At 36.5% G+C, this 15751-nt stretch overlaps 1 protein-coding gene across 3 annotated transcripts in view; it reads right to left on the bottom strand.

The window, feature by feature from the left end:
- Window positions 1-15312, bottom strand: part of LOC121429217 (mucin-17-like) — a 79175-nt gene extending 63863 nt beyond the window's left edge. For 2 of the 3 annotated variants that reach the window (XM_041626176.1, XM_041626177.1), the window contains exons 1-5: window positions 14862-15312; window positions 5515-5575; window positions 4015-4307; window positions 3184-3343; window positions 147-325 (exon numbers count right to left, since the gene is read on the bottom strand). In XM_041626176.1, coding sequence (XP_041482110.1) covers window positions 147-325; window positions 3184-3343; window positions 4015-4307; window positions 5515-5575; window positions 14862-14945 — 777 coding nt within the window. In that variant the 5' untranslated portion in view covers window positions 14946-15312. The remainder of the gene's footprint in view (window positions 1-146; window positions 326-3183; window positions 3344-4014; window positions 4308-5514; window positions 5576-14861) is intronic. The other variant, XM_041626178.1, reaches the window with a different exon arrangement.
- Between the last annotated feature and the right edge of the window lie 439 nt (window positions 15313-15751).

Raw genomic sequence — 15751 nt, 5'->3', positions numbered from 1 at the left:
AACTGAGAACAAGGTTATATCATAACCTTGTTCATTGAATGAGTGGTTTCCAGTACACACATAGCGTGTATACAAGGATTATAGTTTGACAAAAAAAAACTACAAGCCTTCAAATCAAAACAAAAAATGAGAAAGGATGTACTTACAATGTTAAGTACTGTCATTGCATATGTCTCCGTCTCATTCCCATGTTCATCATAAACAAGACCGTCTACTACGTAGTATATTTCCATGAACTTGGCGCCAAGATAAGGTCCCGTGTAGGTGGTCACATTGCCGTTGGATCCACCACTATCCCCTGATGATGCACCGTTTGCTGCTGCGGCTGTAATAGACCAGTTCTTAGTTACTTCATGGACAATTTTGGTCAAATGACCTTTCATTTCTTTCATTATGATAGGCAGATTTCAAAGCAAGATATTACGTAAGCTTGCCTTACATAGCAGGATGAAGAAATTGAATAGATCAGGTGACTAGAATAGCAAACAAATGAACACTTTATAAAGGTATTTGTTGCATTCCTACTTTGAATGCATATCATAGCAAGTTGCACAATGTACTTGGCAAACAGTCGTTCGTGGACGCATTGTTGTTTTTCTGTGGATGTAAATGAAAACCACTATTCAAAAGAATATATGAATAATCAAGACATCAAAGTCGGTGCTTATCTCATTAGATTTTAAACCACCATGTCACTTTAGTACAAATGACCTTCCTCTGATCATGCGTAGAATCTTTTGATCATGCGCAGAAAGGAACTACAAACTGGCTTATTGCATGGAGATACAGCATAATAAAACCAACGCCTAAAGTTACACCATGTACAGAGGCGTCGATCCTGGGGGGGGGGGGGGGCAGGGGGGCGATCGCCCCACCAATGAAAATATTGAGGGGGCAAACATATCATTTTGCCCCCCTCAATAATTCCGAATATGCATAAAAAAAACAAGATTGTAATGTTCAGCAAGCGAGAATGAGATACACAACTCGTTCTATATTTAAAATCAGGCTCAGAATGTCCGCTTTTCAGATTGGAATATAAAATTTTTTTGCGAGAGTGATCACGAATTTCCTTGTTGACCATAGTAGATTGCGAGACAAATGAATACCCTCTAGCGATTATTTCAATCCGCAATAATGAACCTATTTAGTATATATATATATGTATATTTGTGTGTGTGTGTTTTGTACGATCGAGCGCCTTTGGAACGTTAATGATTCTGCCCCCCCCCATCTGAAAAATGGATCGACGCCCCTGACCATGTATGTACTAATTCCATAAGATGGACAATGATTTACACAAATAACGTATGTATATCATCGAGAAAACACTGCTGACGTTTTGAAGGCCAGGAAGTGACGGTGACATTAAAGGGATGGTCTGGGATAAAAATATTTATATCTTAACTCATAAAGTAGAATTCACTGAGCAAAATGCCGAAAATTTCGTCAAAATTGGATAACAAATAATAAAGTTATTGAACTTTAAAATTTTGCAATATTTTGTGAAAACAGTCGTCATGAATATTCATTAGGTGGGCTGATGATGTCACATCTCCACTTTCCGCTTTCTTATGTTATTACATAAAATCTATATTTGTTTTCAGTATTTCATACCTGCGTGAATAATATGTCTCCCTTATAATGAAATAAGTTGCAGCAATAAATATCTAATGCACTAAATTAGTTGTCAATCTAATGTTTCTAGTTCTAGGAGGAAAATAATTGAATAAACCTAATTTCATATAATAAAATACAAAATAACAAGTGGAGATGTGACATCATCAGTCCAACTAATGAATATTCATGACGACTGTTTTAATTCATGCGTTACGTTTGCATTATTGCACATCCGTAGGCGTGTTTCGTTCGCATTTTTGCACAACCACACATTTCCCATAGATGTCCCCTGTCCCATTGTTTTTGGAACAATCGCATGCCCCGGAGTGTGCCTAGCTACAATGTATAGCCCGACGCTTTTTATATACCGTACATGTGTACCGATCGATCGCGCGTGCGACATTACTTTAGCGTTCGACGGATTATCCGGGGGATTATCGCAGTTTACAAATTACAGAATCGTTGAGTTTTCCCCAAAAATCAATACATCCTGATCACAGCCAGGAAGTTCATTGAAAAATGAGAGAATAAAAATCAATAAACCCTCCTCACAAACAATACCATGGCCAAGTTTATTGTAAGGAGTCTGTGACTCATGGCACGAATGTGAATGAGACCCTAAAATAATGCAACACACAGGGGGTTTACAGGTGAACGCATGAAGAGTGTTTTAAAAAAAATATTGCTTAACTTTAAAATTCAATAACTATGGTATCTGTTATCCAATTTTGATGACATTTTCGGCATTTTGCTCGGTGAATTCCACTCTATTTATTAAGCTATAAATACTTTCAGCCCGGACCATCCCTTTAAGAAATATCTCCAAACAGCTAAGGTTTTAAATTCGTAAAGTAAAGAACAGTAAACGCGTAGTCGGTCTAATAATGGTAACAAACTGATGATAACCTCAATTATTATAATAAAACCATAACAAGTTATTACTTTGTTAACATACAAAACATCTATGTTAATCTAAAAAAAATGAATCATTCGCTAAATAATGTTGAGTGCTTCTAGTAGTTTTAATTTTATTAATCCCAATCCTTTTCATCCTTCCATCTATGTTTCCTCCCATTTCGTTCCCATCCCTGTTTTAATGTACAATGTTTAATATGTACAGAGGCAATGGCATTTTGGTGTTAATATTTCCGGGCTACAGGGTTGAACTTCACTCTCGCACACATGACTAACTTGATTATACTACCTTTCGTGCCACGTTTATTTCACTCTTAATGTACTTGTTTCTTCGCTGTGTTGCAACAGCAATTTTTATATAATAATTATTATCATTCATTGTTGACCGATAGAATAAATATTTTCATGGTGATCCAGAAACATCATAAATGATTAAGATATTGTGACCATATATAAATATTTTTTTCTCTATATTCCTTTCTGTTTTAATTATGTGTGAATGAGTCCAAATTCATACTTTATGATCGACAAATTATTCGAATCATGAGCAAATCGATAAATATACTGATCAATGCGAATAACTGAAAAAATGGATGTAGTTATGAAATAAATACATTTTGAGATAACAATCTGTTATCTGAGTCTTACATTGTCCCACCGGGCAGAAAAGTTCATCACCCGAATCGCTTCGTTTATAGATGATATGAGGTTGGATATCATCTCCCACACTCCTCTTCATCCTCTTCGTGTGGCTCCCTTTGAGGGGTTCTATGTACAGCATCTCATCTTTAACTGAAAGTGCTCCTCTCTGAAAGAACAATAATAATAAATAATATAGGGTATTTATATTGCGCATAATATTATATCTATCCTGTTAGGTGCTCAAGGCGCTCTATATTACCCGGCTAAGCTAGGCGTTCATAGCGCACACAGCTTTTTAAGGAATTACTCCCTACCGGTAACCATTTTCCTCACCTGGGTTGAGTGCAGCACATTGTGGATCAATTTCGGGGGGGGGGGGGCAGTACTTGAGTATGTAATTTATAAGATCGAGGAATCTAGGACCAAATTTTTGGTAGTAGATTCTTGGATTTTTTATGTGAGAGGGGATGTTTAATGCAAGATAAAGATACATACCATACATGCCTCTTCATAAAGATCTAAGAATATTTTTTAAAGTTCTTACGCTGAGTATTATAGGCCAATCATAAGGCAGATTATGCAATAATTTTTTTAGGAACGCTGCGCGGGTGAGCCTACACAAATCAATTATGTATGAAACATTTTACGTCTAGGTTAATCATAGTGACTGACCATTATATAGACGACAAAAACTACTCTCTGGTCTTTTCCGGTAAAACTGGAGATAATGGCAGACCTGGGATTTGAACTCACAACCTTGCAATCATGAGTCCAATGCTCTACCCACTAAACAACATCATCCACGTCTAAATTAATAATCATGATATTTTTATTTACCACTCCACCGCACGTGCTTAGAGCTCCTGTCGATCCTTGATGAGAGATTGAGGTAGCAAAGAAATGACAGTCTCTTGATTGAACCGGTTCTTTCCGGATCGATCCATCTGGTTGGACATATTCCACCTCTAGGTCGGGCATAAGGAGCCAATGGTTTTTCGTAAGGGTCAAATGATGCTCTTCGTCGAATGCAGTGAAAGTAACTTTGTGTGCTTCATTGTGATCGGTTGAATCTGTGCTTCGTTTCCTTACCGAAGCCGCATTGTGAATCCGCGGTGAGATGATGTCGTATTCTAAGTCATTAAACAACATTAACAATATGAATTTCCATTATGCGTTCTCAGCCAACAAAATCTTATTAAGAACCGGGAGTGTCTGGATTGAACTAGTTCTTTTTGGATCGATCCACCGCTTGGAGCTAGTCTACCTATTGTATAGTAGGCCTACGGTTTGCGTGGGTGGGTGGGTGTGTGTGTGTGTGGGGGGGGTCAAGTATGTAGCAGTTAGCCTTTAATCCTAAATGGCTAATCCCTGCTCTAGAGTTATGCCAAAATGACATATGGCTTTTCAAGACTGGCACAACGACATTTTTGGAAATAACCAATACGGTAATTTACAGGATTTTCAAAGACACCCATAACTTAGAGCCTTATCTCATACAACTTAATGAAAAAGATCGAACATATCTCTGTAAATTTAGATGTGGCAGTCATTATTTGCCTTGCGTCAAGGGTCGTTATGAAGGTATTCCTAGACAGAATAGATTATGTAATCTTTGTAACCTGGGTAAGATTGGTGATGAATTTTAATATTTATTAGAATGTTCTTACTTCAAATTAGACAGAAGAAAATATATTCCCTCTCAGTTTGCCAAACGCCCAAGCACTTTAAAAATGCATAGTCTATTTAATACTAAAATTCCCCAAACACTGTCAAAACTTGCCAAGTTTGTTAATATTATTATGACACAGTTTCGTAGATAAGTACCAAATGTGTACTCCTGTATATTGATATGTTATCATATCCTCTTTCTATCTCTTTTTGTTATTCAGGTGTTCAACAGTATTATATTTTGCATTCAAGGCTTTCATCACCTGTTTTGCCATCTTGTTATAGCTTTTTTTTAATATCTATTCATGTTTTGTTATGTATGTATTTATGTACGTATGCATAATATGTATGAATATGTGATGTATGTATAGCTGTGTAATATTCTCATACTCCGAAAGGGGTCGACAGAATAAAGTTTCAGTTTCAGTTTCTGCCGTTTATTTCTCCTAAATACCCCGGTACAGAAATGGGTTTTTATTTCTTCTACAGAACGAATACTTATCCACCCTTTTACCTCTTTCTTTGCACATGGAGGAAAAATAAAACAAAATGAATCAGTTAGCGGAAGGCCCATAATTAAATTTTTATTATGGTAATTATTTAGGAAATATGATTGCCTAGACATTTTTCTGAATTGACAACAGGTACTAAACATATGGATATGCTTACCTTTTACACTTGTTTTCTTTGTGTATGTCATAAGCTCTTCTTCCGTTAGGATGCCATGAAACTGGGAAACAAAAATAATATATGTAGGTGAGTGGAAAAATAAAATGCTCTCGCTTTCTCTCACTTACATACACACAGCAAAAACTGTGGTGTTAACATACATAGAGGACCACACCAGCTATTTTACACCGGTGTTAAATTGGTGATGTTAGTTGTACACCTATAGGTGTTATTACAACAAATTTTGTTGTTACACTTACACTCTTTGGTGTTATGTTTAATCACTAGGGTGTAATTTTAACACCTCAGGGTGTGGTCCTCTATTAACACCAATTGGTGTCAGTTTTAACACCGCAGTTCTTACAGTTCACTCACCCACTCTTTTTCTATATCATCTTTCCGTCCATCCACCCATCTTTCTATCTATCTATCTATCTATCTATCTATCTATCTAATCGAATTGGTCTATCTCCCCTTCCCACATTCCTTAACATTTAGTAGTTACATAACTTTATACCACCAATCGACAAATGGCGACCTCATCGTATGGTTGTCTTTTAAACCCTATTGGTCAATATTCTTCCAGAAAATATCTGGTCTAGAATCTTATCGAATGAAGTAAAACAAAAAAAGTGATGAAAATATCGCAATCCTGATCAAAACAAAACAAAGGCAGATAAACGTAATAGAGTTCAATGCTTTCTAGAAATAAGCTTTTGAGGAATATGAAAAGTAAAACGAAATATTTAGGCTACGATGTGCAGAGATTAGCCATTGAACATTTTCCAGTAAATTTCTTTGAATGCATCTTTCTGACTTTGAGAAGAATTCAAGGATAAGTATTTGACACTATTGCGGTTACCCATTCAACCCTGAATAATGTTTGCGTTTTTCAAAAAGCCAGAATCAACTTATTATGCAGCGATTGAAAATCAAACCTTGCCCCCGAAAAGCCGTGGTGTGAGCAATCATCCGACAATAAAATGAACAATAACGATGTCGAATATTGTCTCAGTCTGATTTCATTTCCGAATTTAATACATAAAACACGATAAAAACTGATATACATTATTAAAAAACAAAATTATGTTCGCTAAATATTCTTTGTAATAACGAAGCTCATATTGATAGGAATAATTATCAAGAAAGTCGGTATAAAAAATAAGGCTATCATTATGATAAAAAAGGCATCAAAATGAACAGAAAAGGCCTTTAAATTATGATGATAACGGAATGACACTGCCAAAACTATACTGCTTGTGTCTTTTAATCTCCATGATCATATTTTTGGGCTTCCATGTACACTTAAACTTTGATAACACATTCTACTCCATTTCAATAATAAAACAGATGGGGGGGGGGAGGTTGGGAGAGGTCAGGATCGGCACAGTAAAAAATAAAAACCTGCACCAACATAAACTGAAAAGAAGGAGAAAGAAAATGAAGGAAAAGAACTGAAAATGGCGATTACTGAATACTGTGTAATTTTTTTTCTACTGTTTATCTAGATTTTCATTAAAAAAGACATATCGTTCTCTTGCTTCGCCCCTCTCGATATTGTTTTTTTTAAATAAACCCCATTTGCACTGTTCTGCCCCTTCATTTTTCTTTCCGGCCCATCACACCTTAATACTTAGCTGGAAGAGAAAAGGAACACTTTTTTGCACTTTAGTATTCTGTAGTCCTCTATTCAGAAGTGCTCCCAGGGAAGGATATTATAAAAAACATGTTCTTTTGAGTAAAGGACCGGGGTGAATGGTATTGTATTGCGCATACCCATGACCTTGTTTCTTTTTTCATCAAATCCCTCCGCCCAAATATCGTCACAATATTGAAAAACATATCGGTACCACGTGACACCGTTTCGTAGTATGGAATAAATTTATGTTATGAAACAAATTCTAAGTACTGTTAAAATTGAACTGAGACATTAAAAATGCGCGTTGGATTAGTTTGTAATGATTATGGTCATTTGTTTAAATATATCTTAACGGAATTATAATATCAGTGTTCTATATGTTGTCAAACTTGAAAATAAGATCAGACTAGTATACACATTCAATGATAGCAAAGTAAATCTGAGGACCATTTCACAAAGAGTTACAACTTCTTAATTATGAAAAAAGTGGCTATAGCACCCAATCACAGTGAAGGTTCATATGGTTGCTACACAGCAAAAACTGTGGTGTCAACCGGTGTACATACAGGACCACACCAGTTATTCTACACCGGTGTTAAATTGGTGGTGTTAGTTTTACACCTATAGGTGTTATTACAACACATTTGTTGTTACATTTACACTCTTTGGTGTTATGTTTAATCTCTAGGGTGTTATTTAACACCTCAGGGTGTGGTCCTCTATTAACACCAATTGGTGTCAATTTTAACACCGCAGTTTTTACAGTGTATCGGGTTGTTACAATAACGGCAAAGTTAGGATAGTTGTAAATCATCCCTTCTCTTCCTCTCAACTCCACCCTCTCTCTTTCTCTCTCTCTGTCTCTCAGGTCATATTATGTTGGGTATTTTGAACGGGTTCACCCGCGCCTGCAATTATAACCATGTTTTACTAAAACAAATAATCAACGCCCAGGAATGGAATGCCTTCTCTCCCGATTTACCAAAGGGAAGTGGGAGGTGTAACGGTTCTGACTCTCGCCTTGAAATTACAGTTGGGACCTTCGCAATCATCACGGACGCTAGTATTAGGGTCCCCTAACACAAAAGTTAACGCTTAATCATACACTTGATTTTTAAGATTGATTGTGCATTACAGTCAATAGAATCAAACGTAGAAAACTGCTCTACGATCAATGCTAAGCTTTGTGTAACAGGGGGGTTACAGGCCCTACAAATCTGCTTTTCGTGTGCAAAATCCCTTTCCGCGACACCCGTACCGCATACATGCATGTATATCACGACTGATGGCTGGAGATATTCAAAATGCAGGACCTAAAATAGATTTATGACATGGAGAAGAAAGTGGTTTTTCAAACAAATCGAGAACATATTGAGTGAGGAAAAACTTACTGAATGAAGGCTTAAACATAGATCATTACAGTCCATCGAATCGATATTACATTTAATGTGGATTATTGGTGGATCACTGGCAATTGATTTCATGGATAAGATCAACCTCTCCAGCCGAACATTTCGCATGCGTTGATATGTACACATCATATGCGATACCTTTGAACTCGTTTCCTTTTGTTTCTTTGTTACTTTTGTTTACTCCTTATACACAAACGATATGCCTCTCGCACACGATGTGAGGGGCATTATGTTTTACATTCCCCAGAAATGGGGATTAGATTCAAATTCCGGGGGGACCACTTCCATTGATGAGTGGATACCAGGCACGACAATGGGGTTTCGAAAAGTACTCTAAACATGCTAAACAAGGGAAGCAATTCTTTTCCAGATTATGAAAATGCATCTCTTAACAAGTATTTGGCTTGTGAAACCTGGATATATATCCCTTATTTCAGCATTTTAAACATCGTTTTGACACCCTTATAACGTTACATAGGCCTATATACGTAACGTACCTGCCCACTCTGTCCCCTTTTACGAGTGGTCGCTACTGGTATCCACTAATCAATGGAAGTGGGCCCCCCGGGCGGCCTCTCGAGCTCTAGGAGGAGTCAAATGTGGCTTTGGAAAGTCGTCCTCAATCGGATAAATCGCTGTTACCATAGTAGCAACCAGAATTTTGCACACGAAACGCATATTGAATGTTTCCGTCGCAGATGCGAAACGAAAAAAAATCTCATGTCACACAATTTGCATTGCAGGACTGAGTGTTACGACCATGATGACGGGCCCAAAAAGTCCCTTCCAAAGTCAACGACCGTTGTAAATAAGCGTCCGCGTCCTCAAACGAAAGGTCGGGAGTGTCGTGTGTTCGAACGCCCCCCCCCCCTGTCTAGCGTCCTTTGGCAAGGCATCAATCCACACTTTGCCACTCTCCACCCGGCATATGTAGTATAATTAGCAAAAGATTCTTAGAACTCTTGAATGTTCCTCAGGGAATGGAGAAAGTACTCACACATTCTGTAATATATTATACATATAAATATCCGAATTGCTAAGATAAATTCAATGAAAATTTATGATGATGCTAAATGAGATGCAATGATTAATCACCCTATGTGAAGATCTTAGGAGGCTCCTCAAGACGCCATCCGTTTTTACGAAAAATGTCATGATTTAGCTCATCTTACTTTGGAGGATAATTGAAGCAAAATGATGAAACCATTTATACGGAATTCGTGGTATTTGTTCATAGAATGCCATATCAAAACCATAAAGCTGCCTCTACAAATGTTGATCTTCAATATTGCAACAATAACGTCAATTGATGATAAGCAGTTCAAAATGAATTATTGACTTGGGCGTTAGTCGTTCTGCGTCAATGAAGCATAAAAGGAAATAATTTGTGTTTTCCCTTTGACAAAACATAAAAAAATCACTTTATAATAGCCGCATATTTGAAATGAGTCTGCCTGCCTGCCATCAGTGGTACTCTATGGTTGAGGTCAATGAGAGATGACGGAAGAATTTTTTTTTTAGATAAGTGAACATAATAAGTATTCATCGAAAAAGGCCAAACGAAATTGAAGGATTTGGTGCGCATTAAGGGCATGGGAAAATTTCTGTTCAGTAAAAAATATAATGGCTTGCAAATTCGATCGGGGTTCAACTGTTTCCGAGCCCCCCCCCCCCCCCAGCCCCCTAATGCATGTACTGGGTACTGGCTGTGCTGCACCTTGTGCAAACTGCTAAAATGGTGACTTAAAAAAACACATTGCAAATTCACATGTATCACAAGATTATCGTTGCATTCACCTCAAAAATATCATTCGAAGTGTGTTCCATAGCATTTCATAATTAGATTAACAACTATTGCAACTTTGCCATTATCAGGCAACTAGTATGCCAGCCTTTATTGTGATTGACTGCTGGATAAAGTTAAGCTGCCATATTGACAAAGTTTCAGTAGTTGCAACTCTGTACTGGATTGATTTCGTTGATATGATCACGACTTGAGAGAAAAAACATCCGCTGAAGGTAACAGCTTCCTCCCAAGTATTAGGATATATAATCATTTCTATTTTCAATTCCATTTGTTAAAATATTCAAAAAGAATAATGTGGTTAAATTCAGCACACCGGCTGATGCATTTAATGTACCTCCCTTCCACGGGGTGCAGTCACACAAACGAAACCGATTAAAAAAAAGAGCATTGGTACGCCATTGGTAATAACGTAATTTCTTTCAGTGGGTCCGATTCGGTTTCGCGATTGTGACTGTGCCATTACAGACATCATTTTGCCCTTTCTGTAGCTCTATCGTGTTTATTGTCATTGAAATATGGAAATGATCTCCCTTTATCAACCCAATAACGGGGTTGTATTCAGTTCATCGCTCCCGAATGAACCGTGTAAAGATGAAGTTAAAGTAATTCAAATTGAATTCTATTTTTTTTTCTTATGAAATGAATGGAATCTGTGGTGGAGTTCAAGATTCATTGATCTTTGAATATCTCGAAAATACTGGGTGGGATAAACATCAAGCAAATGCTCTGGCAGGAAAAAATAATTTTGTTTTGATAATAGTTGCTGTATATTTCCTAATGAAATATTTGATTAACATAAAGATACCTTATTTTCTTGCCCGATATCGTAAATGAATAATGTAAAAGAGACCTGTCTGTACAGTGTGATCTGATGTGATGCTATTTTGGAGAAAAAGCACGATACCAATTTATTTGTATTTTAAAATGTGAAAATTGAAAAATAAGTTTAGTTTGCGTTTAATAGACGCAACTATTCAATTTGAAATTGTATATTGTGCAGAATATTGGTTAAAATGGATGCAACATGTCAAAAATGTAGCTGAATCACCCATTATATGCATACTCGCCTTAAGGGCAACTTATGGTAAAATTTTGTGCCAATGGATTAATAATTGCCATGTACGTCTCCTTTAAAAATGTAATTACAATATTGGGAGTTTCACTGGTTGAATTTTCTTTTGAAAGATGAGTTTCAAAATCCAGTGAATTAAAGTTTTTTCACGACTGTTTCATAAACGGGTTTTGAGTTCTCATTTTTTTGTCACATAATGGGCCCTTCATTTGCCTTTTATTTGCCTTTCATTTTTTGAGAGCTGATCTCCTTTTTAAAAAGAAATCTACGATTTTATTTGTACGGCATTCACTATTACCGTGATTATTCTATTCTTTACATGCCGAAACAGACTTTGTATTCATTTACTTATTTGCTAATCAATAGGATAATATATTTTTCAAAATTAATTCATTCCTTTATTCATTCTTTCTTTCATTCATTCACTCACTTATTCATTTGTTTATTTATTTACTGACATTGTAGGAAAGGATTCCAAAAACCTATAAACTTTTACATTATTTTTAGGTGTATAGGCCTATATGCAACTGTGATTAATATCTGCTGTCCCCCACAGTGCACGGTACTAAAGATGGTGTAACATTGTGGAACCTCACTGTGGAGTGTGGTGATAACCATCTTCACTCTGTTGAAGTTTGCATTTAGAATTTTAACAGCGTGGATCACATCTCTATGGTTCACTATGTAATCACACTGTGATCATTCACGCTTTCGTTCACAGTGTGAAACTATCTTCACACTGTTAAAATTAAGCATTTCAGGAGTGTGGACTACATTTTCATTAACCAATAAGCGACCACATTGTGAGCATTCACACTATATAAATGTGTATAGTATGAAATTGTCTTCCCACTTATAAAATAGAGCATTTTAAGAGTGTGGATCTTCGTTATTTAATATGTGACCACACTGTAAACATTTTGCACTATTAAGATGTCCACAGAGTGGAATTGTCTTCCCACTTATAAAATAGAGCATTTTAAGAGTGTGGATCACATCTTTATTTCAAGATGTGATCACACCGTGAAGATCCAAACTATATAAATGTTTACAAAATAAAATTGTCCTCCCACTGGTAAAATTGAGCATTTTGAGAGTGTATTTCACATCTTCACTATCAACTATGTGACCACGCTGTGAACATTTACATTATATAAATGTCCACAGTATGAAACTGTCTTCCCATTTATAAAATAGAGCATTTTAAGAGTGTGGATCACATCTTTATTATTCAAGATGTGATCACACAGTACATTCAAAATATAACTGTAACAGTGTAAAATTATTCTCACAGTGTTAAAATCGAGCATTTTAAGAGTGTTGATTACATCTTCATTATTTACTATGTGACCACACCGTGAACATTCATACTATATACATGTATATGTCCATAGTGTGAAGCTATCTTCACACTGTTAAAATTCAGCATTTTAAGACCGTGGATTACATCTTCATCATTCAATATGTGACCACGCTGTATTGAACATTCCGCACTACAAAGACATCCAGTGTCAATTTTTCCCCCCATTGGTAAAATATAGCATTTTAAGAGCGTGGATCACATGTTCATCATTCACTATGTGACCACACTGTGAACATTCCGCACCATAAAGATGTCCACAGTGTGAAAATGACTTCCCGCCATTGTTAAAATTGAGCATTTTAAGAAAGTGAATCACATCTCCATATAGTCCACTATGTGTAGATGCTGTGGAAACTCACTCTGTTGAGGTGTACTAGAAAAAAAATTTGTAAACATTGCAAGAATTTAGCATTTTAATAGTGTGAATCACATCCTCAAATATAATATTCCACTATGTGAAGACAGTATGGATACTCAGACTGGCGAGGTTACCACAGTGTGAGATTAACTTTAATCTCTTAGAATTCATTATTTCAATCGTGTGAATCATATCTTAAACTATAGTCCACTTTGTGAACACAGTATGGACACTCAGACTAGCGATGTTACTACAGCGTGAGATTAACTTTACACTATTAGAGTGTGAATCACATCTTTACATAGTCCACTATGTGAACACGATATGCACACTCAGACTTACGAGATCACCACAATGTGAGATTAACTTTACACTATTGGAGTGCGAATCACATCTTTACATAGTCCACTATGTGAACACAATATGCACACTCAGACGTACGAGATCACCACAGTGTGAGATTAACTTTACACTATTAGAGTGTGATTCATATCTTTACATAGTCCACTATGTGAACACAATATGCACACTCAGACGTACGAGATCACCACAGTGTGATATTAAACTTTACGCTATTAGAGTGTGAATCACATCTTTACATAGTCCACTATGTGAACACGATATGCACACTCAGACTTACGAGATCACCACAATGTGAGATTAACTTTACACTATTGGAGTGCGAATCACATCTTTACATAGTCCACTATGTGAACACAATATGCACACTCAGACTTAAGAGATCACCACAGTGTGAGATTAACTTTAGACTTTACACAGTTCGTAGTTACTTCATGGACAATTTTGGTCAAATGACCTTTCATTTATTTCATTATGATAGGCAGATTTCAAAGCAAGATATTATGTAAGCTTGCCTTACATAGCAGGATGAAGAAATTGAATAGACCAGGTGACTAGGTATTTGTTGCATTCCTACTTTGAATGCATATCATGCACAATGTACTTGGGAAACTGTGAAATACCAGTCGTTCGTGGACGCATTGTTATTTTTTGTGGATGTAAATGAAGATCACAATTCAAAAGAATATATGAATAATCAATACATCAAAGTTGGTGCTTATCTCATTAGATTTTAAACCGCCATGTCACATTGGTACAAATGACCTTCCTCTGATCATGCGTAGAATCTTTAGATCATGCGCAGAAAGGAACTACGAACTGGCTTATTGGAGTGCGAATCACATCTTTAAATGTATGTAGTCAACTGTGTGAACACACTGTAGAAATACTGTAAACGTAGATGGATCTATACAATGTGGATATTTCTTTAAAAACTGATATCAAGATGATTTTGTTCTATGCGTGTATTGCTTTCTATCTGACCTTCCCCATCTCCCCCTATTTTCCTTTCTTTCTTTCTTTCTTTCTTTCTTCCTTTCTCTCTCTCTCTCTCTTTCTTTCTTTTTTCTTTCTGCCTGCTTCCTCTCCTCTTCTTCCGATTCCCAAACATCTCAAAGTCATCAAAGTTATAAAAAACGAAGTTTCTACGTAATAAGTCATCATCCACTACAAAAATCACGAATTGGTCTAAAAGAATTCATGGAACGAAATATGGAATTACATAGCTACTAATTTTCAAATGACTGTACGGTCAGCTATGAAAGACTTTTAACCAGTAGTTGGTCGATACATGTTTTAGATAAAGTTTTTTTTCTAAGCATCTATTTAAACCTACCTCTGACAAGCAGAATATATGTTGTATACTCAACGCAAGCCAAAAGAAGAGAATCGTATACGTCACACCCATGTCTGGATACATTGCCGATGGTATGTATCCAAATTATATTTGATGATTGTTAGCCTGTCAGCATTCACAAAACTTGAAACCTGGGATAACTTAAAATAAAAATCGTCCCTCCAATCTGCAGAAGAGAAGACTCCAACCACAGGTGTGGTGTGTACGATGATTTATTCAAAAAACTATTTTCGAAAACCATGTACGTTCAGGTGTTTCCACAAAATGAATAGCACACGGTTCATAAATGATTATGTATGGTGTATGAATGAGGGGCGTTGGTAAGCTTGGATGATCGTTTTGAATAAACCAAAGACCTCATAATATTTCACAAAACCGGATCCTTTGTTTGGATTCAATATTCCACGCAATGCACTGTTTAACGCACAGTCTCCACCTCATCATACTCGGTATAAATGCAATCAACGATCCGTTAAAATATTTGTGACGTCAAGTATGCTCGATTTCTGGAGAATGTTATGTTATAACTTATTTTTAGTTATGTCGAATAAATTTTCAATTAGTAGACAATATCATTGATACGAAATGCTGTTTTTGTTGCACAACAAACTGAAAATATACCGTATTGGACCCGGAAGTGGTGGATTGGGGAAGTTGGCCGCAATCAGGGGCGAGATGCGAAAAAAAATGACCCCCCTCCCAAACTCCCTTGGCGAACAACATTATAAACATTACAACAATGTAAACAAACGCAAACTTCCTGAAGAAGAAGAAAAAGAAAAAGTAGGAGGAGGAGGGAGGGGGAAGGAGAAGCAGAAGAAGAAGAAATGAAGGAGGAGGAGGAGGGAGGAGGAAGAGGAGGAGAAGAA

Source organism: Lytechinus variegatus, chromosome 15, assembly GCF_018143015.1.
Source record: "Lytechinus variegatus isolate NC3 chromosome 15, Lvar_3.0, whole genome shotgun sequence".
In the NCBI taxonomy this organism is placed as follows: Eukaryota; Metazoa; Echinodermata; class Echinoidea; order Temnopleuroida; family Toxopneustidae; genus Lytechinus; species Lytechinus variegatus.
Note: the sequence above shows the minus strand (reverse complement) of the source record. Positions and strands in the feature narration are given on the sequence as shown.